The 26,475-nt window shown below is 46.8% G+C and overlaps 1 protein-coding gene and 1 long non-coding RNA gene across 2 annotated transcripts; both read left to right on the top strand.

The window, feature by feature from the left end:
• Window positions 1–454: 454 nt before the first annotated feature.
• On the top strand, window positions 455–2,082 carry LOC123137200 (trihelix transcription factor ASIL1). Its single transcript, XM_044556825.1, has one exon. The coding sequence runs from the start codon at window positions 580–582 to the stop codon at window positions 1,828–1,830; it is 1,251 nt and encodes a 416-aa protein (XP_044412760.1). The 5' UTR covers window positions 455–579; the 3' UTR covers window positions 1,831–2,082.
• Window positions 2,083–3,168: 1,086 nt separating this feature from the next.
• On the top strand, window positions 3,169–3,984 carry LOC123134152 (uncharacterized). Its single transcript, XR_006465540.1, has 2 exons — window positions 3,169–3,281; window positions 3,360–3,984. It is a non-coding gene; the product is annotated as an uncharacterized lncRNA (long non-coding RNA).
• The last annotated feature ends 22,491 nt before the right edge of the window (window positions 3,985–26,475 follow it).

Raw genomic sequence — 26,475 nt, 5'->3', positions numbered from 1 at the left:
GATTTGGGAGAGGATTTAAGAGGGGAGAGAGTGGGAGAGGGGGCAAAGCTCGGGTTGGGGGTGGGAGAGTGTGTGGTGTGGGGGAGTGGGGGAGGGGGGGGGGGGCAGCCGGATAAGTCACAGTGCAGCGTCCAAGCGGTAGGCGCTGCATATTAAATGTGTGGCGCCCGACGGCTAGGCGCTGCACACTGTGTTGCGCCTAGCACCGAGGCGTTGCACAGCTGGGTGCGGGGCCAGGGCTGCCACGGTGGACTGGCTTGCAACGCCTGCTAGCTAGGAGCTGCACCGTAGGGTGTGGCGCCGGCGTCGCGGGCGCTACACAAAAGAGTCATGTGTGTGAAATAGTTTCACAACCAGTTCATTCTGTGAATTGATTTCGTCCATGGGTCAAAATTGTCAAATTTGCCACACTAGCACACTGTAAAAAACAAAGATAAACACCTCTCATCGCCGCCCGGCCGCCGGACACGACGGCTACCGCACGCCACAAAATGCAAATGCATCCCGAACAATTCCGCATCCTGGAAATATCCCCAAACCCTCGCCCGCCGCCGACCGACGACCTCCAGATCTCCGCTCATGGATGACGACGGTGCCGCCTCCCCGTCGCCCTCGCCGTCACCGTCGCGCTCCCCTTCCTCGCTTCCGATCGCCGACCCCGTCACCGTCGCCGCCGTGCCCCCCGGCCACCTCGCCCTCGCCATCCCTATCCATAAGCATGGTCCCTCCAACGGCGGCGGCGGCGGCGGGGGCGGGGGCAGGGAGGACGCCTGGAGCGACGGCGCCACCTCCACGCTGATCGACGCCTGGGGTGAGCGCTTTGTCGCGCTCGGCCGCGGCAGCCTACGCCACCCGCAGTGGCAGGAGGTTGCCGAGGTCGTCTCCTCCCGCGATGGCTACTCCAAGCCGCCCAAGTCCGACGTCCAGTGCAAGAACCGTATCGACACCCTCAAGAAGAAGTACAAAGTCGAGAAGGCCAAGTCGGACTCCTCATGGCCATTCTTCGACCGCCTTGACTTCCTCCTCGCCCCAGTCCAGAAGCTCCTGGGCAATTCTGGCGGGCCAGCAGGAAATTCTGGCTCCAATCCCAACAACCGGAGCACCGCACCTATGGCCCCGCGTGTCAACTTCCCTCAGCGCACCCGCACGGCCTTTCCCTCGTCAGGTATGAAGCGGAGGCTGCCATCGCCGCCACAGGCGTCAGCATCGTCGGAGTCGTCCGACGGGTTCCCACCTGAACCACTGGCTGAGGCCGTGAACGGCAAGAGGCAACGCCTCGAGGAGTCGGCGAATGGAGCGGACAGCAGCGACCGTGCACAGGGCCTGCGCGACCTGGCACAGGCGATTCGACGGCTTGGGGAGACATACGAGCGCGTGGAGTCCTCAAAAGGGGAGCATGAGCTCCGGATGGAGCGGAACCGCCTGGATGCCGCACGCGAGCTGGAGGACCAGCGTGTGCAGTTCTTCCTCAAGATGCAGATGGAGATCTCGAAGGCCAACAATGGTGCTCCACTCGCTGTTCCACTTGCTGCCGCTGCCATGGTCGGTAATTCAGCCTCTACAGCAGAAGATGGCGACTCGCCAGCTACTGCTGATGGCAACGGTCCAAGGAGAGCCTCTATGGCAACCGATGTCATGGCCAGCAGCAATCACCATGTCCGGTACCGTGTCAAGGACGACAGGCATCACCATGCCTCACAACGCCCATCTTACCTGTACAACGAGAACAATGTTGTTGCTGCGGATGCCGGAGGCATTGGTAGTGGCAGCGATTCCAGCAACAAGGAAGACGAGGAAGAGATGGAAGACGAAGAGGAAGAGAGCCAGTAAGGTCACTCCGGGGATAGCAGTTCAAGAATTTGTATCTGTTTTTTTAGGTAAGAATTTGTATCTGTTGATTGGCATTGCCCTGGTTAAAATTGCTCCCAGTTATGCTGGTCTATCTCGGAGCAAATGGCTACTGAGCTTGTAGTGGTATTAGCAACCAGGAGTAGCAGAGTTATGGTGAACACCTGTGGGTGGGATGTTTGTAGTAACTTGTAGCTGCCTGTTTGTGCTTTTGATGTGATTCTGTGATATTAAGGATGTCCCTCCCAGGCCCAGCGAATGTAGCATGATTAGTTATATGGTGGTGTTAAGGTTTGCTCCTTTTGGAGGCAAAATTTCGTGTTTTGACCCTTTTTGCAAACAAAATCGGGATCTGACCCCGGTTCGGAAAAAATTCGGGATCTGACCCTTTTGCCTATCGCCGGGCCACACGGCGGTAGGCCTGTGCATGCTACCGCCAAAGGGATCTGCGGTAGCCCACTTATCCACGTCAGCCCCAAGTAAACGGAACCGTCTCCTGCCGTCCACCCTACTGCCAGAGCCCACGGCGGTAGGCTCTGTAATCTGACCGTTTAGGCTCTGGCGGTAGGAGCTGAAACCTTATAAGCCCGCGCGGCCGGCTCGTGGGGCCCACCCACGAACCCGCCCCCATCTTCTTCCCCTAGCCGCGGGGCGGCGCAAGAACAGAGAGCACAAGCTTTCTTTCATCCCCTCCACTCCCCCCTCCAATCTCCTTCATTTGGGCACCATTTTTGCGGATCGAGATGGCTCCAAAACGGGAAAAGTAAGCTCTCTCAATCCCTCCAATTAGTTCTACTCGAAACACTTTCGATTTGATGTATTATTTGGTGCAAACAAACCTATCTTTTTACTTTGTTTTTATCCTAGGATTGCTTAGATTGATTATATATGATGTATATAGTTGAATATAAACTCTAATAACTAGTTTTGGAGATTATGTGTAGTTTTGATATGAACCCTAGTTCATCACGAAGGTAGTTGGAGATTAACATTATTTTTGAACAAGTGGTGATGTGATTGATGTTGGAGGGATTGTAAGTAGTTGCTTACATGTGATTGAAATATGTATATGCATTTTTTTGAACAAATGGTGATATGATGGATTTTGATGAATGATGTATATGCAATTTTCTAATTGTTTCAATATACGATAAATGATGAATGTTGGTGAATAATTTATTTACATTGATCATTTATATTGGTTGAATATATGATAAATGATGAATGTTGGTTGAATATGATTCATTTATATTTGGACTTGATATGTTCATGTTTGTTCAAAATGATACAAGTTGGTTGAAAAATGACATCATTTCTTCTTGTTTAATTGTTATAGGCGGCCACCCCTTGCGCCAGAAATCGGCGTGAAGTACACGATGCTTGATCATGCTTTCGACAACGGTCACCGCGCCCGTTTTATGGAGAACGGAGTGGTAATGTCTATCGTCAATTTGATGTATTGTTTATTATGACAAAATTAGTTACTAACAATTCCATTTACATTCTGACAGATGCTCCCCCTATTGCGGATGAGGGGCCACACGAAGGCTGTGCAGATGCAGTACGACGAGCGCTACACTCCGTATTTTAGGAGAGCACGGATGTTGGGTTCGTTCTTCAGTTCAAAAAGCAGCCGCCGACGCTCGTGCACTCGGCTCTTACGGCATTGATCGACCGGTGGCGCCCCGAGACGCACAGTTTTCATCTCACTTGTGGTGAGATGACAGTGACTCTCGAGGACTTCGGCATGATCACGGCCCTGCCCATCGAGGGCCATGCTTTGACTGGGCGAGTGGAGAGGGCCAACTGGCAGGAGAGGGTGATCGCCCTGATCGGCGACTGCCCTCCCATGAAGGGGAACAGAACATCCGGTGTGCGGCTCAAGTGGCTCCTGGAGAACCGGTCCGTTTGCCCGCAAGATGCCGATCAACGGATCGTGGAGCAGTACGCGAGGGCCTATTTGTGGTACCTTCTGACGGAGGTCGTCTTTCCAGACTGCTCAGGGGATTGCGCCCTATGGATGTATCTTGGATTCCTGGAGGACTGGGATGCGGGGTACAGCTGGGGGTCCGCCGTCCTAGCTGTAGCGCCCCGGATGCAACTTTCCATATTCGTAACTCCGACTCTTGCCATTTCCGGTTATGTGATTTATTATTTCCTCCGTGGTTGGGTTTTTGTCTGTTGTTTTGCATTTTGTCTTGTTATGCATCTCGTCTCATAGCATCATGCGCATTGCATCGGCATCGTTTTCATAAAACTTGCATCCGTCCGGGTTTCCCCGATTCTCTCTGTTGTCCGTTCTGAGCCCGACCACACTCGCACGCGCTCGCGGCACCTCCGAAATATTATTTTATAAGTGGCATAAAAATGTTCTCGGAATGGGTTGCAACTTGTCGTGCGGTCTTATTATGGTGTAGACAGGCCGCCTGCCAAGTTTCGTCGCATTCGGAGTCCGTTTGACTGCCCAACCGTTAAATATAACCGCAATATAGTCGGTATATTCGTCGGACGTTTCGGTCTCTGAAACAGTTGCCGGGCTGCATTTCTCCCCTCTTCTCTCAGCCCAACCCCCTCTACACAGCCCACCTAGGCCCAGTCTACCTCTCCTCGCGTCCGAAACCGCCAGATCGAGATCCGAGGGTCCGAAACCCCTCCAAAACCCCCCTAACCCTAGCCTTACCCTATATAAACACCCCTCATGCCATTTTGGGCATCTCCCAGCCCTTCCCCTACCTCTGTCCAGCCTCCACCCGCCACTTGTCGCCGCCAGATCCGCTCCACCGCCGCCACTTGGCCTCCTCCCGCGCCGCCACCTCGCCGTCGCCACGTGGCGCCACCCCAGTGGGCAACGCCGCTGCCTAGTCCAACCAGAGGGCGCCACGGCCCGCCCCGCTCTCCCCCACTTCGCCGGGCCCTCCGAGGCCCAGATCCAGCCCGCCGTGGGCCGCCCGGGCCCGATCCGCCGCCGATGCAGCCCGAGCCGCCCAGCCCCTGCCCCGAGCAGCGCTTGCCCGCAACCTCGTCGGAGCCGCGCCGCCCAGCTCCTCTGCGCCCCTCGTCCGGCCGCCGGAGCGCGTCACTGCCGATGCCAACTCCGCCGCCAGGTCGCGCCTCCCCGTCGCCCTTCTCCCTCTCGCTTCTCTCTCTCTCTCTCAGATCTCTCTCTCTCCCTCTCCAGGAACCTCGCCGCCTTGAAGCACCTCACCGGAGTCGTCCCCGAGCGCCCCCGTCGCCGGGAATGGGTCCTCGACCTCGTCCTCCACCGGATCTGATGGATCCCGGCCTACCTCGACCTCCCCTGCCTCGCCATCGCCTCGAGCCGTCGCCGGAGTTCAAGCCCCGCCGCCGCCTTGTCCTCGTCCCGCTCGGGAGCGGGGACGAGCGCCCGCTCGTGGGCTGCCTCCCCCCTCGCGCACGTGGGCTTTCCAAGCCGGCCCAGCCCGACTCCTCCTCCTCGGCCTGCTTCGGCCATCTCCACCGACCTGGGCTTGGCCCATGGTGAGCAGTCCCCCCAGCCCTTCCCCTGTGCACTCTTGGGCCAGCTAGATTCGGCCCATCTCATTGTTTTTTTCCCTGGACGGATTTTGCGATTTAAACCAGTGCATTAATAATTACAGAAAATGCCCCTGTTTTAAACTGCTAATAACTATTTAACCATGCATCCAAATAAAACATGTCTTATATGCAATATGCTTAGAATTTCATCTAGTTTAATAATATGCAACTTTCACCCATGTTAAAATTGTTTAAATGTGTTGTTTGAATTAATTTGCATAAATGCCATGTTAAAATGATTTATTTCATAACTAAATATCCGTAGCTCGGAATTAAATGTTCTTTATATGTAAATGGGGTGGAAAAATGCCTAGTTTAACATGGTGGCATTGTTTTGCATGTCTAACAACTTTAAAATTGTGTTTAGGGCAGAACAGTACCAAATTCATAATTTGCATATGGGGATTTTCCGGAATTGTTGTTTGTTACTTCCGGCCTCATTTAAACTTGCCTAGGTAGTTTTCTTATGCTTCACCTCTTGACATGTTTAACAACATTTAATAGTGTTTGGTAGCTTAAACGAGATCAACTAAATATGTCAATGTGGTGTTTTGTCAACATGCAACTCGTTGCATATTGAGCTCCACTTAACTTGTAGTATTGTTTGTTGCACTTTGCCATGCGATGCCTCTTTAAACCGGACATGCATCATATTTTCTTGTGCATCATGCCATGATTATGCTTGTGTGTTTACCTTGTTGTTTGCTTCTTTCCGGGTTGCCTTCGGTTTCGTTCCGGAGTTGTGAGGATTCGTTCGACTACGTTCGTCTGTCTTCTTCATGGACTCGTTCTTCTTCCTAGCGGGATTTCAGGCAAGATGACCGCTACCCTGGATCTCACTACTATCATTGCTATGCTAGTTGCTTCGTTCTATCGCTATGCTGCGCTACCTATCACCTGTTTATCAAGCCATCCAAATTGCCATGAACCTCTAACCTTTGACACCTTTCCTATGCAAACCGTTGTTTGGCTATGTTACCGCTTGCTCAGCCCCTCTTATAGCGTTGCTAGTTGCAGGTGAAGTTGAAGATTTCTCCATGGTGGACAGGATTTTGGTTGGGATATCACAATATCTCTTATATTATTAATGCATCTATATACTTGGTAAAGGGTGGAAGACTCGGCCTTATGCCTGGTGTTTTGTTCCACTCTTGCCGCCCTAGTTTCCGTCATACCGGTGTTATGTTCCCGGATTTTGCGTTCCTTACGCGGTCGGGTGATTTATGGGACCCCCTTGACAGTTCGCTTTGAATAAAACTCCTCCAGCAAGGCCCAACCTTGGTTTTACCATTTACCTCACCTACCCCCTTTTCCCTTGGGAGTTGCGCATCCCGAGGGTCATCTTTATTTTAGCCCCCCCAGGCCAGTGCTTGTCTAAGTGTTGGTCCGAACTGAGCTGCCCGCGGGGCCATCTCGGGGCAACTTGAGGGCTGGTTTTACTCGTAGCTAGTCTCATCCGGTGTTGCCCTGAGAACGAGATATGTGCAGCTCCTATCGGGATTGTCGGCGCATCGGGCGGCTTTGCTGGTCTTGTTTTACCATTGTCGAAATGTCTTGTAAACCGGGATTCCGAGTCTGATCGGGTCTTCCTGGGAGAAGGTCTATTCCTTCATTGATCGCGAGAGCTTGTCATGGGCTAAGTTGGGACACCCCTGCAGGGTATAATCTTTCGAAAGTCGTGCCTGCGGTTATAGGCAGATGGGAATTTGTTAATGTCCGGTTGTAGATAACTTGACACCAGATCCGATTTAAAACGCATCAACCGTGTGTGTAGCTGTGATGGTCTCTTCTCGGCGGAGTCCGGGAAGTGAACATGGTTTCTGGGTTATGTTTGACGTAAGTAGGAGTTCGGGATCACTTCTTGATCATTGATAGCTTCACGACCATTCTGCTTGCTCTCTTCTCGCTCTTATTTGCGTATGTTAGCCACCATATATGCTTAGTCGCTGCTGCAGCCTCACCACTTTACCCCTTCCTTTCCCTTTAAGCTTTGCTAGTCTTGATACCCATGGTAATGGGATTGCTGAGTCCTCGTGGCTCACAGATTACTACAACAACAGTTGCAGGTACAGGTTATACGATGATCATGACGCGAGAGCGATGCTTGCTTGCGTTGAGTCTTCTTCTGGTTCTTCTTCGATCAGGGGATAGGTTCCAGGTCGGCAGCCTGGGCTAGCAGGGTGGATGTCGTTTGAGTTTTTTGTTTGTGATTCATCCGTAGTCGGATGATGCTCTTATGTATTGTGATGTTGTATTCATGTGGCATTGTATGCCTCATGTATGTATCCACATCTATTATGTAATGTTGATGTAATGATATCCACCTTACAAAAGCGTTTCAATATGCGGTCTATCCTTGGTGGGGCCTTCGAGTTCCGTTTGGATAGGGTCACATATTGGGCGTGACACTAGCTTACCTATACTGCTCGGTAAGATAAATATCTCAATACTCGTTTTTCGATCTATGTATGCTGTGTGAGGTTGTGCTATATGATCATGATCACTTCATGTTTGCAGCTGGATGACGTGACGCAGAGGACCGAAGATACCTCTAGCGTGTGTGGATTTGTTTGGGCCCTTTTAATTTGGATGTGGGAGCGGTTACCGGTCGGTCGTCCAGAGAGAGTTCTCTCGCGTGCATGGACGGATTATGGTGAAGAAGGTGATAGTGCTCGCTACCCAACCGTCGCTTACGCCTGGGACAAGGTGAAGGTCTACACGGGCAAGGCCACTACCCTGTATAAGCTCTTCAGCAACGAGCTGGACAACCTATCAGATTTCTAGGTATACCAAGTAGCTTATCAATCGTTCCGCAACTCTCATTCTTCTTAACGATCGTTTTGTAGGTGAACTGGTTTCCGTACCATGACCGAGAATGGGGGTTCGAGCTCAACTCGATGTGCAAGGAGGATCGGCTTGCCTGGCGGTGCATTGTGCCCTTGATATGTGTGTATGCCGTCGAGTGGGTGTAGGCAACCTACCACCAGGACCTTTGGCGGTAGGTTGTGGTACCTACCGCCAATGGGTCACGGTTTCTTCGTCACAGTACCGAAGGCATGTATGTAGGACCCTACCGCCAAGGCACGTGGCGGTAGGTTGGGGTACCCTACCGCCAGCGGAAACGCCATCTTCGTCACAGTACCGAAGGCACAGCCTACGACACTACCGCCGAGCCTTCTGGCGGTAGCCTTAGCTGGACTACCGCCACATCCGGTGGTGGTACGACCGTTACGCCGCGTGGCCTCACACAACGGGGCTGACGGCGGCCGCCGTTAACCTACCGCCGCTCCCCGTGGCGGTAGCCTGTACAAGCCTACCGTCATGATCTACGGCGGTAGCGAAAGGGTCAAATCTCAAAAAAAGTTCGAACCTGGGTCAGATCCCGATTTTGTTTGCAAAAAGGGTCAAAACATGAATTTTTGCCCCTTTTGGAATCATGACCAATGTGTTGAACTGTGATCAGTGCTTAGAGCATCTCGAGCCGTTCGGCCCCACAGGATGCCGAAAAAGTGACATTGTGATCAGTGCTTAGAGCATCTCCAGCCGTTCGACCCCACAGGATGCCGAAAAAGTGCCGTCTGGGGTCGAGCCGGCGCGTCCTATAGGCTGGGGGTGATTGCGTTCCAAGCGTCGGCCTGAACTCGGAATAAACTCGGTGATTCGATTCGAATTCGGCACAAACTAGGCGATTTTTCATTCAAATTTGTACAAAGAAACAGAAAACAAACGAACTACTACCCCTAGCCCTACTACGCCGGGGCTGCCGCCTGCCTTCTACATGCCGAGAAGCTTGTAGAACCGGGTGTAGTCGCCACCGCCGCCGCTGTCATCGTCCCAGTCGTCGCCGCCGCCCTGCGTGTCGTTGCCGTCGCTGTCCCTGCTGCACCCTTGACCAGGGTCGCTGATGTGCGGGGGGTTGGACGGCCCGGGCGCGTCCTCCTCGAGGACGACGATGTCGCCCTCCTCGCGACCGCGGGCGCCGGGCCTTGATCTTCTTGTAGGCCCCACACTGGCGAGCCACCTGCTCGCGGACGTAGTCCTCCTTCGCCCACTTGAGGGTGGTATCGTCATTGGCGGCCATCGCTGTGAGCTTGGGGGGCAACTCCGGCTCGGACTTCGGCCGGACTAGGCGGAGGGAGCGTGGGGAGGGGCTGTCGGCGGGATACCTTGGCTCGTTCCGCTGCTCCCTGGGCAGTGACGAGCGGATGCGGGCGATCTTGGCCCACCGTTCAGCCCCAGTGGGCATCGAGGGTATCGGGACACCGTCGGTGCTCAACTTCCACGTACCCGTCGCCCGCATGTCTGTGTGCGCCGGACAGTCCGCCTCATAGAGGAGGCGCGCCTCGGGCTCATGGAGATGGCGGCGGCCGAAACCATTCGCCGCAGCGACATCGCCGTGGTATCGCTCAGCCATTGCTCGTCCGCAGGGAAGAGGGTGGAGAGTTGTTTCTGTGGCGAGTCGAGGCGAGAGAGAAGGCAAGTTGTGGCGAGTGTGGCGTTCACCGGCGGGGAGGTCAGCTTTTATAGTCGAAGCTGGGCGGTGAGAATCTGCATGCCGGGCGACGCGTGGCGGGAGCGGGTGGGACGCGTGTCCTTGCTGCTGGGCTGCCACTGGTTTGCCCTTTTCTATTTCTTTGAACAGAAATAAAGGAGCAAAAACATAGAGGAATTGGAGAGTGTTGTGAGAGATATGAGAATATCCTTGGAGTCCAGAATTTGTGCAGAATTTGAATAAATTGCTTTGGACATTTTTAAGGACAGAAAAATAATTCAAGTTTGAATTTAATTCAAACTTGAGGCATTTTTTTAACCCTACCAAAACAACTCCAAATGGGATGAAACTTGGCAGAGAGGTAAAAGACATGGTGTATGATTTATAGGAAAAGATTGAACATTAGCGGAGGAGGGGAATATGTCACTTGCCAAATAAAAGGATGAGAAGAAGGGAGAGGTGATGATGCATGGGGATGACTTGAGAGAGAGATAGCAAGGAGTGATGCACACACAACATGAAAGCAACACCTAACATAAGGATGAGTGCAATGCACATGACAACAACATGATGATTACCCAAGGTATATGATGAGCATGTAAATTGACAAGAGGCAATACAACAAGTAAAACACTAAAGTAAAACAAGATGAAGCCAACATGATGGAAACCACATAGAAATAGATCAGGACCAAGGCAACAAAAAATGAAACACACAACAACAACACAAATAAATGGAAGGCAACTAGAGTACCGGTCTCGGGGCGTCACAACACTCCCCCACTACCAAGAGATCTCGTCCGGAGATCTTAAGAACGAGGCAGAGAGGAATAGGAATAACAACATTGCTTCTTGGACAAATGAGTCAAACCAAGGAACCTTGAGAGGTTAAACATTTCCAACGAAAGAATACAACTGAGATGAAGGACGTAGAAAACACTCCACTACAAAAGAGGAACAAGGAAGATTATTAGAACCATGTAGTTTGAATGATATGAAACACAAGCTTAACGAACTAAAAGAATATGAAACCGCACCGGTATAACGAGATAGACGAGGAATAAGAAGGAGAAAATTATAAACAACACTCCGGTTGAGCATGGAATCGAATAGAACATGAACTTGACAAGATGAGATGATATTTGACGAGAGCAACAACAAAAAGCCTCCGGAACCATAAAAGGGTGAAATGAAAAGAAAGGAGAAAGAACTACATCTTCTACCACGAATGAATTTGAAAGCATCCTTGCGAAGAAGGGTTGGACGGAGTTGTTTGAGAAAGTCAACAACAAAAGAATAAACTTGTTGCAGACTTATGGAAAACAACTCAAAACTTGAGGTGAAGTTACGCCAGAACCAAATGCTTGAATAGCTGAGAAGAATGAAGAAATGCAACACTCCTCTTCAAAAGAATACGGAGAATTAATTGCACATCGGGACGCAAGAAGAAGAATACTTGAGCTTCTCCACAATAATTTTTTGATGAACATTTGAAGAATGAATTAAATCATGATTAACCACCATGAAGAACTCTGGTAACAAAAGGATGATGAGATAGAAATGAAGGATGAAAAGAATAAGATTAAAGCCTTGCAACGATTTAGATGGAGGTTCCAACGAGATGGACGAAGAAACTTTGAACTCCATAAAAGAATAGATGAAAACACTTGGAATTAGAATTTATTCATCATCAGCAACTCCGAAGGAAGGTAATAATCAACTTGATGAAAGAAGAATAAGAATGATGTTATGCTTATCCTCCACCAATTAAATTGATGAGAAGCAATGGATTTGCATACTACGTATTCGCGTTGAAATTGATTAAAGAGGGATATATCGCGAACTTAGGAAGGTCTTCATGAACTACAGGTAGGATTAGAAAGAATGAATGAATTAATATGATATAACACATGAAGAGGAATTTTTGAATGAACCATCATAAGAATTGGAGGAATGAACAAAAAAAAGGAAACGATTCGTCGGGAAGAATTAGAAACGAACGAAGATAAATGATGAATTTAGACAGAAGATAATGATGAGATCACACATGTCTGAAAGACTTGAATGAGGTGACAACCTTGACTTAATGGGAACACAGACGAACCTCGTGAGATGTCTTTAGCACTCCGGAATGATTAAATGGCAAGAGGTGAACGAGCAAGGGGAAATATTTGAGCAATGGGAAAGAATATGATCAACAACGAATACTTGAATTGAATCCACCAGAAAAGAAAAAGAGATGAAGAATGACAAACTAGATGAGAATTCACCAGTTGGAACAATTAAGGAAAGAATAAAGAGACTTCACATGAATGAATTGGATGCCCGATCCGAAACTTCGGACTCCCAGAAGAAAAAGGGTGGGCAGGTGGTAAAAAGAAAGACAACTTCAGACGGGAAAACAACGTTGTTGAGAAAGAACTAAGGATTGATCATCCCAAATACAAAGAGGATCGAATCAACTTGATGAGAAATGCACTGGATGAAAAGAGCTGACATCGCAACGAACGAAAAACTAACTACGTGATACTAAAGAAAATTTGAAGGGGAAGAGGAGTGAATCCAAAACACCTATGTCAAGTTTCCTCACCAGAGCAACGAAGGGGATAAGGAGTAAAAAGAATTCCTACTCTCCGATATAACTAGACTCCAAAAAAACTTTTTCCCCTAGACTCGACAACGGCCATTCTACGATCAATCAAGGGGGCTCCTAAGGTCGGTCGAGGCTCTGATACCAACTTTTCACGCCCAATATGCGACCCTATCCTCGAGGAACTCGGAGATCCCACCAAAGTGCATATTGAAGACGCTTTGCAAGGTGGATATCATTACATCATACTATTACATAATAGATGGGGATACATACAAAGGCATACACTTGCCTCACAAATACATGTAACATCATACAGAAGAGCAACATCCGACTACAGATGAATCACAAACGGAAACTCAAACGACATCCACCCTGCTAGACCAGGCTGCCGACCAGGAACCTATCCCATGATCGAAGAAGAAGAAGAAGAAGAAGCAGAAGAAGAACTCCAAAGCAGGCAAACATCGCTCTCGCATCAAATCATCGCATTACCTATACCTGCAACTGTTGTTGTAGTTATCTGTGAGCCCCAAGGACTCAGCAATCCCATTACCATGGGTATCAAGACTAGCAAAGTTTAATGGGTATGGAATGGGTAAGTGGTGAGGTGGCAGCAAGCGACTAAGCATAGTATGGTGGCTAACTTATGAGTACAAGAGTAAGAAGAGCAACTACACAGGATGGTCGCAAACTAGTAATGATCAATAAGTGACCCTGAACTACTTACGAATCAAACATCACCCCACTGTGTTCTCTTCCCGAACTTGCTCGAAAAGAGACAGTGATGGTTATGCACACAGCTGGTGTATTTTAATTCAGATCTGGTGTCAATTTCTCTACAACCGTATATTAAAAATTCCCATTTGCCACATAGCCGTGGGCACGGCTTTTGAAAGTTTAAACCATGCAGGGGTGTCCCAACTTAGTCCATCACAAACTCTCACGATCAGTGGAGGAAAATCCTCCTCTCGGAACAACCTGATCAAGCTCGGAATCCCGGTTGACAAGATATTTCGACAATGGTAAAACAAGTCCAGCAAGACCTCTCGACGTGCCAACACCCTGATAGTAGCCACGCATATCTCGTCTCAGGCCACGATCGGATTGTCCAAACTTTTGGTAGGCCAAATCCAGTGTTGCCCCGGGTGTCACCGGCGGTTGACAGGTTTGGACCAACACTCATGAGGAGCACTTGCCCAGGGTTGTTAATTAAGTCCGCGGGTCTCGGGAAGTCCCTATGCAAGTTTAAGTTGTTATTAGGCAAATGGTAAAACCAAAGTTGGGCCTTGCTAGAAGAGTTTATTCAAAGTGAACTGTCAAGGGGGGCCCATAAACCCCAACCGTGTTAGGAACACAAAATCGAGGAACATAACACCGGTATGACGAAAACTAGGGCGGCAAGAGTGGAAGAAAACACTAGGCAAAAGGACGAGCCTTCCACCCTTTACCAAGTATATAGATGCATTAATTAAATAAGAGATATTGTGATATCCCATGATATCTGCTACTTCTTGAGCTTGCGTTGATTTTTCCCTTGAAGATGAAAGGGTGATGCAGCAAAGTAGAGATAAGTATTTCCCTCAGCTTGAGAACCAAGGTATCAATCCAGTAGGAGAAGAACACACAAATCACCAATACCTGCACAAACAACCAAACAACTTGCACCCAACGCGATAAAGGGGTTGTCAATCCCTTCACAGTTACTTGCAAAAGTGAGATCTGATAGAGATAGATAAACAAAAGATAAAATATATTTTTTGGTTTATAGATCTGGAAATAAAAGATTACAAAATAGTAGATTGGAAACTAATATGATGGGAAATAGTAGATCGGGAACTAATATGATGGAAAATAGACCCAGGGGCCATAGGTTTCACTTGAGGCTTCTCTCATGAAGGAAAATAATATGGTGAGTGAACACATTATATCGAGCCACTGATAGAAAAGCGCAAAGTTATGACGATATCCAAGGCAATGATTATGCAATATAGGCATCACGTCCATATCAAGTAGACCGACTCCTGCCTGCATCTACTACTATTACTCCACACATCGACCGACTCCTGCCGGCATCTAGAGTATTAAGTTCATAAAGAACAAAGTAACGCATGAAGTAAGATGACATGATGTAGAGGAATAAACTCAAGAAATATGATGTAAGCCCCATCTTTTTATCCTCGATGGCAACAATACAATACGTGCCTCGCTACCCCTACTATGTCACTAGGTGAGGACACCGCAAGGTTGAACCCAAAGCTAAGCACCTCTCTCATTGCAAGAAAAACCAATCTAGTTGGCCAAACCAAACCAATAATTCAAAGAGAAATACAAAGATACCAATTCATGCATATAAGAATTCAGAGGTGATTCAAATAATATTCATAGATAAGCTGATCATAAATCCACAATTCATCGGATCTCAACAAACACACCCCAAAAAAGTATTACAGTGGATAGATCTCCAAGAACATCGAGGAGAACATGGTATTGAGAATCCAAGAGAGAGGATAAGCCATCTAGCTACTAACTATGGACCCGTAGGTCTGTGGTGGACTACTCATACTTCATCGGAAGGGTAATAGAGTTGATGTAGATGCCTCCATGATCAAATCCCCCTCCGGTAGGATGCCGAAAAAGGCCCCTAGATGGGATCTCACGGGAACAAAAGGTTGCGGCGGTGGAGAAGTGTTTTCATGGATGCTTCTGAGGGTTTGGGATTATTTGCAAATATATAGGAGGAATATATAGGTCCGGGGTCACCGAGGGGCCCACAAGGTGGGGGGCATGCCCCTACCCCCTGATAACCCACAAGTATAGGGGATCGCAACAGTTTTCGAGGGTAGAGTATTCAACCCAAATTTATTGAGTCGACACAATGGGGGCCAAAGAATATTCTCAAGTATTAGCAGCTGAGTTGTCAATTCAACTAGACCTGAAAGATTTAATATCCGCAGCAAAGTATGTAGTAGCAAAGTAGTATGGAAGTAACAGTAGCGGTGGCAAAAGTAATAGTAGCAGTTTTGTAGCAATCGTAACAGTGGCAATGGAAAAGTAACTTAGCAAAGATAAATATGTGAAAAACTCGTAGGCAATGGATCAATGATGGATAATTATGTCGGATGGTATTCATCATGCAACAGTTATAACCTAGTGTGACACAGAACTAACTCCAATTCATCAATATAATGTAGGAATTTATTTCAAATATAGTCATACGTGCTTATGGAAATGAACTTGCATGGCATCTTTTGTCCTACCCTCCCGTGGCAGCGGGGTCCTATTGGAAACTAAGGGATACTAAGGCCTCCTTTTAGTAGAGAACCGGACCAAAGCATTAACACTTAGTGAATACATGAACTCCTCAAACTATGGTCATCACCAGGAAGTGTCCTGACTATTGTCACTCCGGGGTTGCCGGGTCATAACACGTAGTAGGTGACTATAACTTGCAAGATAGGATCAAGAACACAAATATATTCATGAAAACATAATAGGTTCAGATCTGAGATCATGGCACTCGGGCCCTAGTGACAATCATTAAGCATAGCAAAGTCATAGCAACATGAATCTTAGAACATAGTGGATACTAGGGAACAAACCCTAACAAAACTAACTCGATTACATGGTAAATCTCATCCACCCATCACCGTCCAGCAACCCTATGATGGGATTACTCACGCACGGTGGTGAGCATCATCAAATTGGTGATGGAGGATGGTTGATGATGACGATGGCGATGATTTCCCCTCTCCAGATCCCAACATGGACTCTAGATCTGCCCTCCCGATGAAGAACATGAGGTGGCGGCGGCTCCGTATCATCAAACGCGATGAATCCTTCTCTCTGTTTTTTTCTCCCCGAACGTAACTATGTGGAGTTGGAGTTGAGGTCGGTGGAGCTTCATGGGACCCACAAGCCAGGGGGCCGCGACCAGGGGGTAGGGCGCGCCCCCACCCTTGTGGACAAGTGGTGGGTCCCCCTCTGTTGATTCTTTCGCCAAGATTTTTTTATTTATTCCAAAAATATTCTTCGTGAAGTTTCAGGTCATTCCGAGAACTTTTATTTCTGCACAAAAATAACACCATGGCAATTCTGCTGAAAACAACATCAGTCCTGGTTAGTTCTATTCAAATCATGCAAATTAGAGTCCAAAACAAGGGCAAAAGAGTTTGGAAAAGTAGATACGATGGAGACGTATCAACTCCCCCAAGCTTAATCCATTCACTACAAAAAAATACACTTCCTTGACGATACTTGTTTGTCACAGTAGGTCATGTTTTCTGTCATGCACGTACATTCATGATGACTTTATGACAGAATCAAGATAGTCATACCTGTGCTGTCATAGAAGTGTTCCATGACATTACCAAAATTATCATCACAGAAGTGTCCACTTCCATGAAGATAAATCGCGCATCATGGAAGTGCTTTCGTCAAGGGAGACCGACACGTTGCATCCACCTTAATGGGTCGCCATTAAGCTATCAGGTCCGGTTTTGGATCCAATAACCCACTAACGGCCATGACCAATGGCGATTTTCCATGTGTAAATTTCTCATTGACCAGAGGAACCACGTGTCGGCTCACCGTTGGGACAAATGTCATCCACTCATTGGACATAAGGCGCCTATGATACGTCCATGGCACAGCCTAATAGAGGCCCATTCCAGTGAAAAGGCCAGCCCGTTTGACTTTGTCAAAAGGTAGCGGCCCGGCCCACGGAAAGCTTGTTAATGGCATGTTCGCATATAGCCCATTTACAGCCCGCGAAGTCATGACCCGTTACAGCCTATCCGAATTAGGCCCGGTAGCGTCATTTGGGCCATCCAATATGATTCCATCCCGTTGTAACTTCCGGCCCATGTATGGCCAATAATATCTTTCGGCCCATATGAGGCCCTTTGTAACTGTTGGCCCATTAACGTCCCATTATTCTGTTGGGCTGTTTCCAGCCCGTGTTATCTTTCGTCCTTCATAGGGCCCATTTATTCTTGGGCTCATTTCCAGCATTCGGTTACTTACAGCCCGTTACTGGCTTTTTCTGCTTGTGGGCCAAATTCAGCCCGTGGTTACAGTCGGCCCATTTGTGGCCCGTTAATCGTTGGGCCATTTTCATAGCATCATCAAATACTGCTGATTAATGACGGCCCGTTATGGTCGGCCCATGAACGGACGATTCCAACTCTAGCCCATTTACGACCCATAATGCGGTATGTTATTTGCCCATGTTTGGCCAATCGATCATACGGCTCATAGAAGGCCCATTGATGTTACGACCCGTATAAGGCCCATTAATGCTATGGCCCGTATAAGGTCCATTGTTTCTATGGCCCGTAGAGGGCCCATTGTTTCTACGGCCCATAGGAGGCCCATGGTCACAACAGTAAATATGTAGCCCATGGTTATTGTGGCCTAGTTTTAAAAAATAGGTTATTGCGGCCACTAGCAAACCGTGGAAAAAGAACTGCACTGATTACAAACAAACAAATAAATAAGACAACAAGGAAATAAATAAGTAAGCAACATACGCTAGGCTATCACAACTATTACACATATTACATCCACTTGGCATCAAAGTTCACCACCGGTGCAAATATAGGGAACAAAGCAGCATATCACATACACTGGTTGTCAAAGTTGGCGACCAGTGCAAATACACTCCACAGCAAAACAATTCCAGGACTAAAACCACTTCAGAAGAGCTCAAGAAACAATATCCTGGGTACCCATAATGCTGGCAAGATGCTTAGCAAGCTTATTAACTTTCTCTTGTTTGGCGCTTACATCCTCCTGCGCTTGTTGTTGCACCAGAAAGTATGCATCTGAATTCTGCAGGGAGTTCCTCAGTCCTTCGGCTTCTTGCCGCAGCACAGCTGATTGATGCTTTTCAGCTTGTAGCTGAGACTGAAGAAGCCAAAGTGATAGTGGCCAGTAACTTGAACACTACATCAAGACAGGACTTTTTGGTTGTCTCACTATCGCTAAGATAGTTTTTATCAACTTTCTTGGAGACCAATAGGGATGCCTCACTATCTTGAACCTTATCTGCATTACTTCCTTTACCATTGCATAGCGGGGTACTCTTCTCCAATATTTTGTCTGCATTCTAAAACTGAAACAAGCAGACACATCAGAGGTTTACCATGTTGTATGTGAAACTCATTTTGGTAAATCAGTTTAGTAGTAAAGTGGACAGGATAACAGCATGAAACAAACATATATCTATGTACCATGGTCACTGTATGGTCTATATCATTCTAGTTTTTGTTTCCAAATCAAGATAGAGACACAGTTCAAACAATATCTATTTAAGACAAAGCAGAATAGACAGAATATAAGTGTGAGAAACTACAGAGCAATAACAACACTTGTAATGTGCATGACATGAGAACATAACTGTTTACTCAATTGAAACTGAAATCAACATAGAGCAAGTTACAACAGCAAACCAGTTAAAGAAACTGGTTTAAAACATACCTGTTGCGCCATTAGAGTTTCAGTTCCATCCTTCAAATTTGAAAATAGTTGGTATGAGTAAATACAGTGATGCAAGAGCAAAGGATTATGAACCATAGCTACATAACCTGACCTGAGAACAATTCTTCTTCTACTTAAAGTGTAGAGTTGGGATTCGAAGTGGTGGTCCTCGTGCTTTGGGCACTGCAGTTCCCTTACTAACTGCTCGTGTTTGGGTGCTCTGTGGTGAAGACAATACTGTGTTAACTGGAACTAATTACTATCTGCTGGTGTTGGGGTTAGAAGGGCTGTAGCTGGTTCTCTGTCCAACTGGGTAGGGGCACAATCTGTGAGAGTCCGGGTTATGTGTGGTGGGGCTGGTTCTTGGGCAAGTACAACTGTGGTTCTATCTGCATCGACTAGTAGCACTATCTTTTCTGAAGACCGTGTTGTTACTCCCTTAGATACTGCCATCACCCTCTCCAATTCAAAGGGTTGATAAACAAGAAAAGTAATTGAATGTACATACATTTTACGATTGAAAAGTGCAATGGATAGTGGGGAAGAAAAGAGGGCATGAAATAATTCACAGTTATGTTGTCTAACCAAACAGGATAGCATGACACAATTTCACATATATGATGCTTAACTAAAAAGGATGGAAAGACATAGTTCAAAATATGATGACTATGTAAACATGATGACATGATATAACTATATAATGTATTTATTAAATAGGTTGGCATGCCATAATTTACATACATGCTGCCTATATGATGTCTTTATCAAATGGGCTCGCATGCCAAAATTTAGATAGATGTTGTCTATGCAAACATGATGGCATGATATAATTCAAATTTATGATTTATATACTAACAAGTAAGCAGATGGCAATTTCATATATGATGTAAAAACTAAGCAATGCAAGACAACATGCATGACATGGGTAATATAACCCTGCCAAGTTTGAGCATAGACCTCAGGGGGGAAATAGGACTGGTCATCTGTCTATGAATCCTCCTCTGAGGAGCTATCTTTAACCAGCAAGATGTCTGCTTCATTAGCATTGTCTGCACTGAATACCTTGTTTTCACTCTAGATACTTCCATCACTGCTTCAAATGGCTGATGCACAGGAGGAGTAGTTGAATATACAAACGTTGTCGACAAATGGAACACGTAATACAAAAAAAGGATAGCATGACATAATTCACATATATGATGATTGGCTAAACAGCATGGCATTGCATAATTCACATATATAATGCCTTGCAACAAGATATCATTGCATAATTCACATATATAATGTCTTGCAACAAGATGGTCATAATTCACATATATGGTAATTAGACACTAAACAAGTGGCATTCACACAAAGCATGTCTAAACTAAGCAAATGACATAGCAATGCAAGCAACCACACACACGATATGAGCAACATAACCCTGCCAAGTTAGAGCATACACCTCGAGGGGGGGGGGCGAATAGGACTGGTCATCTATCTCTAAATCCTCCTCTGAGGAGCTATCCGTAACCAGTGAGATATGCGCTTCATCAGATAGCATGGTCTGCTCTGAAGACCTTGTTTTCACTCCAGAATTTTCCATCACCGTGTCAAATGGCTGATGCACACGAAGAGTAGTTGAATGTATTAACATTGTTGACAAATGTAATACATAGTGAAAAAAGGATGGCATGATATAATTCACATATAAGATTACTAGCTAACCAAGATGGTATTGCAAAATTCACATATATGATGCCTGGCTAAACAAATGGCGTTGCATAATTCACATATACGATAAAGAAACTAAACAGATGGCATTCACATAAAAGCATGTCTAAACTAAGCAGATGACATATTTGATGTACAAAGTAAGCAATGCAAGGCACCATATGCATGATATTGCCAACATCGGCATGCCAAGTTAGGGAGAAGACCTCAAGGGGTAAATAGGAGTGGTCTTCTCCTTCTGAATCCCCCTCAGAACAGTTGTCTTCCTCTTGATTACAATCCAAAATGGATGGGGGGGCTGCCTTTGCACCCACCATGGAGCGACGTCTACATGAAATTTTATTGCCACGCAAGGCTCGTCTCTTTTACTCTACATGTTCAGTTCCGTTGTGTACAATAACTGACATGCATAGGAATAAAACATAGTGAGATTATGTAAGGAGTGCATGCAGAGATCCAGAGTGATGGTAGCAACCTGTGGATAGACCAAAAACCAATGATAGCAGGCAGATAATGGCTTCAGTTAAAAAATACAGATAATGACTTCTTTAATGTTTGTTTTCCACCCAACATGAAAATCATAGTAGACACTAGAGATTAACCAGATATTAGATAGATACTATTGATTGCGGCCCGATGTGTACCCCACAACCATTTAAAAACTCAAGTTTGAGCATTAGTTTGGAGCTGACTCAGAGTCTAGTCGGTGAACAAGACGATAAAGTAGCATGTAATATTAAGCGATGTATAAAGTAAGCAGACACGAAAGAGTGCAACCTCTCTCGCGGACCTGTGTAGTCCTCGAGGTCATCTTCTCGGTTGATGATGGTAATGCCGTTGTCGTGGCTGCCGGTGGCGAGGAAGAAGATCTGAGGTGGCAAAAGTCAGTCTGGAGGGCGGATCCCTGCTGTGGTGAACTCTTCCATCGTTGGAGCAGCTGAGCTGGGGTGGAACACAGAGCAGCAGGAGCGGGACAAACCACACAAGGTTTTCTATGACACATATCTTTAACAGAAGTTATTGGGTAAGGGCTTGTTTAAATTTGAGGGTTCTAACAATGCAGAGATTGGAAATACACAGGAATAGGATAGGAATGGACGTGCAAACAGAGAATTTTAAAACACATGATTTCTGCCAATCTGAGTGTTTGATTCACAAGAATTGGAAGATCACATGATGCAAAGAAGCATGGTGAGATTAAGTCAAACCACAAGAAAATGTACGGTTACAATGATATTATGCTACCATCTCTTAGTCTTGTGCTTCATGAATATGAATTTGAAAAGGAGGACAAGTGGATATTAAAATTCCTACGGTTTTTCTTTCAAGGAGACACTAAAGGAACAAATCCTACAATTTTCCTTTGCTCCATTCCTTTGAACCAAATGCATGAATAGTAGTACCATATGAAACTTTCCAATTCCTATGTTTTTCCTTCACTTTTCCTTTCAAGCAGCGGCGATTCTAGTAGGCAGGCTTGAGCAGGGAAAAGCCTACACTCAAAAAATGTTTTTGTGCAACTTCTACTACTTTGGACCTAGGCCACTGCCCTACTAGCTCTACTCCCAGGCCCATCTACAAATGCACACCTCAAATGCGCAGAGATAAATAATGATGGCATTCAAGAGAGTCCACCACAGATAGCAAAGTTGCCTGGTACCTCACTACTTGTCATATAGTAAGAGAAACTAATCGTATTTCATGTTACTACGTGTGCTCAGTGGACAATATATATAACATGTAGAGTAAAAAAGCGATGCAACAAGTGTACAACCTCTTTGGCGAAGCCATGTCGATCTCAGCGTGATTGGGTTGGTCGGTGAGGATGCTTCGACTGATTTGGCTATCGGAGGAGGGGAAGAAGATCTTAGGCATCTGGAGATGGAGCCCGGGGTATTGCTCTACTGTGATGGAGGGTTTCGTCATTAGAGCAGCTCAGGTGAGTTGTGCGACGACGAGGCTGAAGCAGGACAGGAGAGACAATGTTAACCTGAGTGGAATTCTAATAGCATCTCCAATAGATGGCGTAAAATACATAACCATAAAGTGCTAGATGTAAAATACATCAGCCGCTCATCTATGAACTTTACTGTCAAAACTGAATTTAACTGTCACAACTGAATTTTGTCGTCGAAACTGAATTTAACTGTCGAAACTGAATTTTGCTGTCGAAACTGACATTTACTGTCGAAACTGAATGCATTAGTAGCAGAAAAGCAGTAGCAGCAGCAGCAGTGCCTGGAAGAGCAGCAGTGCCTGGAACAGCAGCGCGTGCGAGAGCCAGGGCAGCTGTTCGTGTAGTAGCATTTCGGGTAGCAGCTACAGGGGCTCGAGGGAGAGCAAGATCTGCTGCTTGTGCAGCAGTAGCAAGCGCAAGAGTAGAGCAGCAGCGCAAGCAAGAGCGAGAGCAGCAGCGCAAGCAAGAGAAATAGCGAGAGCAGCAGTGCGAGCAAGAGCAGACCAGGCAGGGGACCAAGAGCAAGAGCAGAGCAGCACCGCGAGCGAGAGCCAAAGCAGCAGCAGCTCCTACTGATGTGGACATCACTGCCGAGGGAGCGATGTCGTGGAGGAAGTGGCCGGCGATGCCGCCGTGGATGGAGCCGCACCATGTCGGCTCGGGACCGAGCGCCGACATCAAAGTGAGATCGAATCAAGAAGAAAATGCGGCGATTAGTGTAGAACCTCTTTGGTGGCGCCGATTAGGCCTCAGCTTCGTCTGCGGAATTGGTGATGATGATGCTCTTCCGGTGGTGCAGGTGAAGACAGTGGTGTGGGAATGAAGGTGGTGCGAAAGACGAGGGAAACTTCGGGGCAGCTCCTTGGAGGTGGAGGACGGGGTGGCTGAAGTGGCCGCCGCTGCTGCCGTGGATGGAGTCGCGCCATGTCGGCTCGGGACCGAGCACCGGCAGCATCGTGAGATCGAATCAAGAAGAAAATGCGGCAATTAGTGTAGAACCTCTTTGGTGGCACCGATTAGGCCTCAGCTTCATCCTAGAAATAGGTGATGATGCTGCTCCTCCGGTGGTGCAGGTGAAGATGGTGGTGTGGGAATGGAGGTGGCGCGAAAGACGAGGGGAACGTCGGGGCAATTCCTTGGAGGTGGAGGATGGGGTGGCTGAACCAGTGGGACGACGAGATCGATGACGGATCCTCATCCGGTGTGGTGCATGAGGGACTTCGAGGTGTTGCTGTGGGCGACATCATCGCGGAAGAGGCTCATGCTGGGTGGCGGACGAAGGAGGGTGTGGGGCTTCACCGGTTTTCGCGGCCTCGGTGTATGAATGGGTCGGCGGATGGGATGGGAGGGGGGAACCATGGCATAGGGATATGCTTGTCCGAAATGTGGGGTAAGTTATGAAAGTACCCCCACCGATTTGAGCTAGGAGGTTCTTTCGGTTCAGGGGTATCACGGGCATTTCGCGTGGCGGGATTTCGCAGGAGGTGGTAGTTTTCGCGTGTGTTGTAATTTTGGGATAGCAAGGCGCGGGTTGAGATGGAGGGAGTTTTCAGAGAACAACGAGACAAAGATATATCTTAAATATTTCGGGGTAACAAGGCGCGGGTTGAAATTTCTAGACAAGCCTAACGTGTATTGTACCAAATCAATTCGTACTTCCCTCGATGAAAAGACAAAAAGAAATCAATTCACACCACACAAGAGAGTCTAGTCCCGTGTACTGTACCAAATCAATTTGCACTACAAATTCCATTCAAAACATTGAATTCATGTTATGTTCAATTAAAATATTTTGCTACGTGTACAATGCATGCAACCTGCTACTCAAATGAACGTTTTAGTGCATTCCGAATGTATATACTACCGCTTCAATATGAACTAAATTTGAATTAGTTTCTCTAGTTGAATAAGATCTACAATCATGATTGTTGTCAGGTTAAACCATTTGAATTCGTTTCTCTATTTTAATAAGATCTACAATCATCATTATTGTCAAGTTAAAGAATCGTTTGTATATTTTCTTCACAGCACGCCACGTGATTACTGTCGAGTTAGGTATGAACTATGTGTACTATATGAACTCGAACTCAATTTTTTGAATCCACTTTATGTTGATTTCAAACCATAGTACATTTCAAGCTCTAGCTATATCTTCATAATCTCAACCATGTCTCATATGTATAATGTGTTTATCACATAATGTATGGAGCCCCTCCCCCTACGCCTACAAGTATTTAGATGTGAGGTGCAAACGGCACACATTATCACAAATTTAGATAAAATGTGAGATTGTTCGATATATAGTATGGCTTAGATTGTTCGATATTTAGTTGTGAGCAGCAAAAGCCACACATTATCACAGATTCGAATAAAAGGTGAGATTGTTCGATGTATAGTATGGTTTAGATTGTTCGATATTTATCCGTGAGTTGCCAACGCCACACATTATCACATTATGGTATAACATGTCCAAAACTACATCATGCGTATCACCGCTATATTCATGCATGTGTATGTTTATAACACTACGATCTCCTATTGAAATATATGAATCCACTTTCATATTGAATTATGATCTTTGTTAGTCTCTTACACCCACACAATCCTCTAACCTTTGTAGCTTGCACTAACTTTCTCTCGTGCATGCACACGCCCTTCTCGCCGTCCACCTCCCTCAGCATTCTATCTATCGCGCACATTCATTTTTTTCTTTAGGTCGTTCTCCCATGGTCTCCACAACTCCTTTCTGACACACACCGATCAATAAACCTCTCTAGTGATGTCTGCCTACCTTATACACACGCACCTTCCATCTCCTCCTTTCTGTGTCCATGCCTCATGTCTCTCATATGGTCCAACACACGTGTAAACTCTCGCCCCTCTTTTCATCGATCTCACAATCGCACACTCCTCCCCCTATCTAGCTAGCAGGCCTCTCGCACCACCTCCTAGCTCCATTATCTCTGTCTATCCGGCTCGCTGGGCCTTATTTGCCTCTAACAAATGGATGTACACCGACCGATCTTCCGCTATACATATAGCTAGCTAGGTCGTTATAACTCGTTTTCCCCAAGCGTCGATCGATCTACCTCATTCTTTATGTCTCTCCCTTCCTACGACACACAACAATTGATCTACCGATCTAGTTAGGTCTGCTTACCAAACACATGGCCCCCCTTCATCATCCATGCATGCCTCCCAACACATCTACCACATACACGCACACACAGATACACATCCTCACTCCTGTTGATAATATTGCAGTTCTACCCTCAGTTTGTCTATTAGGCCTCTCCCACCATCTTCGAGAAGCAACTCCACCACCCATCCAGCACTCTACCCCTCTCCCTCCCCCCTCTCTCTCCCCCCTCTCTCTCTGTCCCAACCTATTTCCCATCCTTCACTTATGTATGGATGTCGACCGATCTCCCTCATGACATACCTGGATCTCTCCTTCTCAACACATATACGAGTCAATCTACCTCTCTAGTTAGGTCTCTGCCTCTCCCCCACACACACTGATACATCGAGCGCTCTAGTCATGTCTTCCTGCCACACACAAACTTGCCTTGTGCCCTCTGACGTTCCAGTAGGTGAGTCGCCCTATATCTTTGACTTGCACACACACAATTTCAATGACTCTCTTCATCAATCTCGCACCCACCCACTTGATCCCCTCTTCGACTCTATCGATATCTATGGCCCCTCTCTCTCTTCTCATGGATCACCCCCTCTATATATGATATAGATAGGCTTCTATTTCACACACATTGCATGTGTCAAATTTTTGTTTGAGATATCATCGACACATATTCCCACAAATACATTCACGAAATCACCC

This window comes from Triticum aestivum, chromosome 6B, assembly GCF_018294505.1.
Source record: "Triticum aestivum cultivar Chinese Spring chromosome 6B, IWGSC CS RefSeq v2.1, whole genome shotgun sequence".
In the NCBI taxonomy this organism is placed as follows: Eukaryota; Viridiplantae; Streptophyta; class Magnoliopsida; order Poales; family Poaceae; genus Triticum; species Triticum aestivum.
The sequence above is the reverse complement of the archived record's forward strand: the minus strand, read 5'-3'. Positions and strand labels throughout refer to the sequence as shown.

Bases quoted from the DNA above. Each gene is read 5' to 3' on its own strand.
- LOC123137200 (XM_044556825.1), top strand. From the start codon at position 580: ATGGATGACGACGGTGCCGCCTCCCCGTCGCCCTCGCCGTCACCGTCG.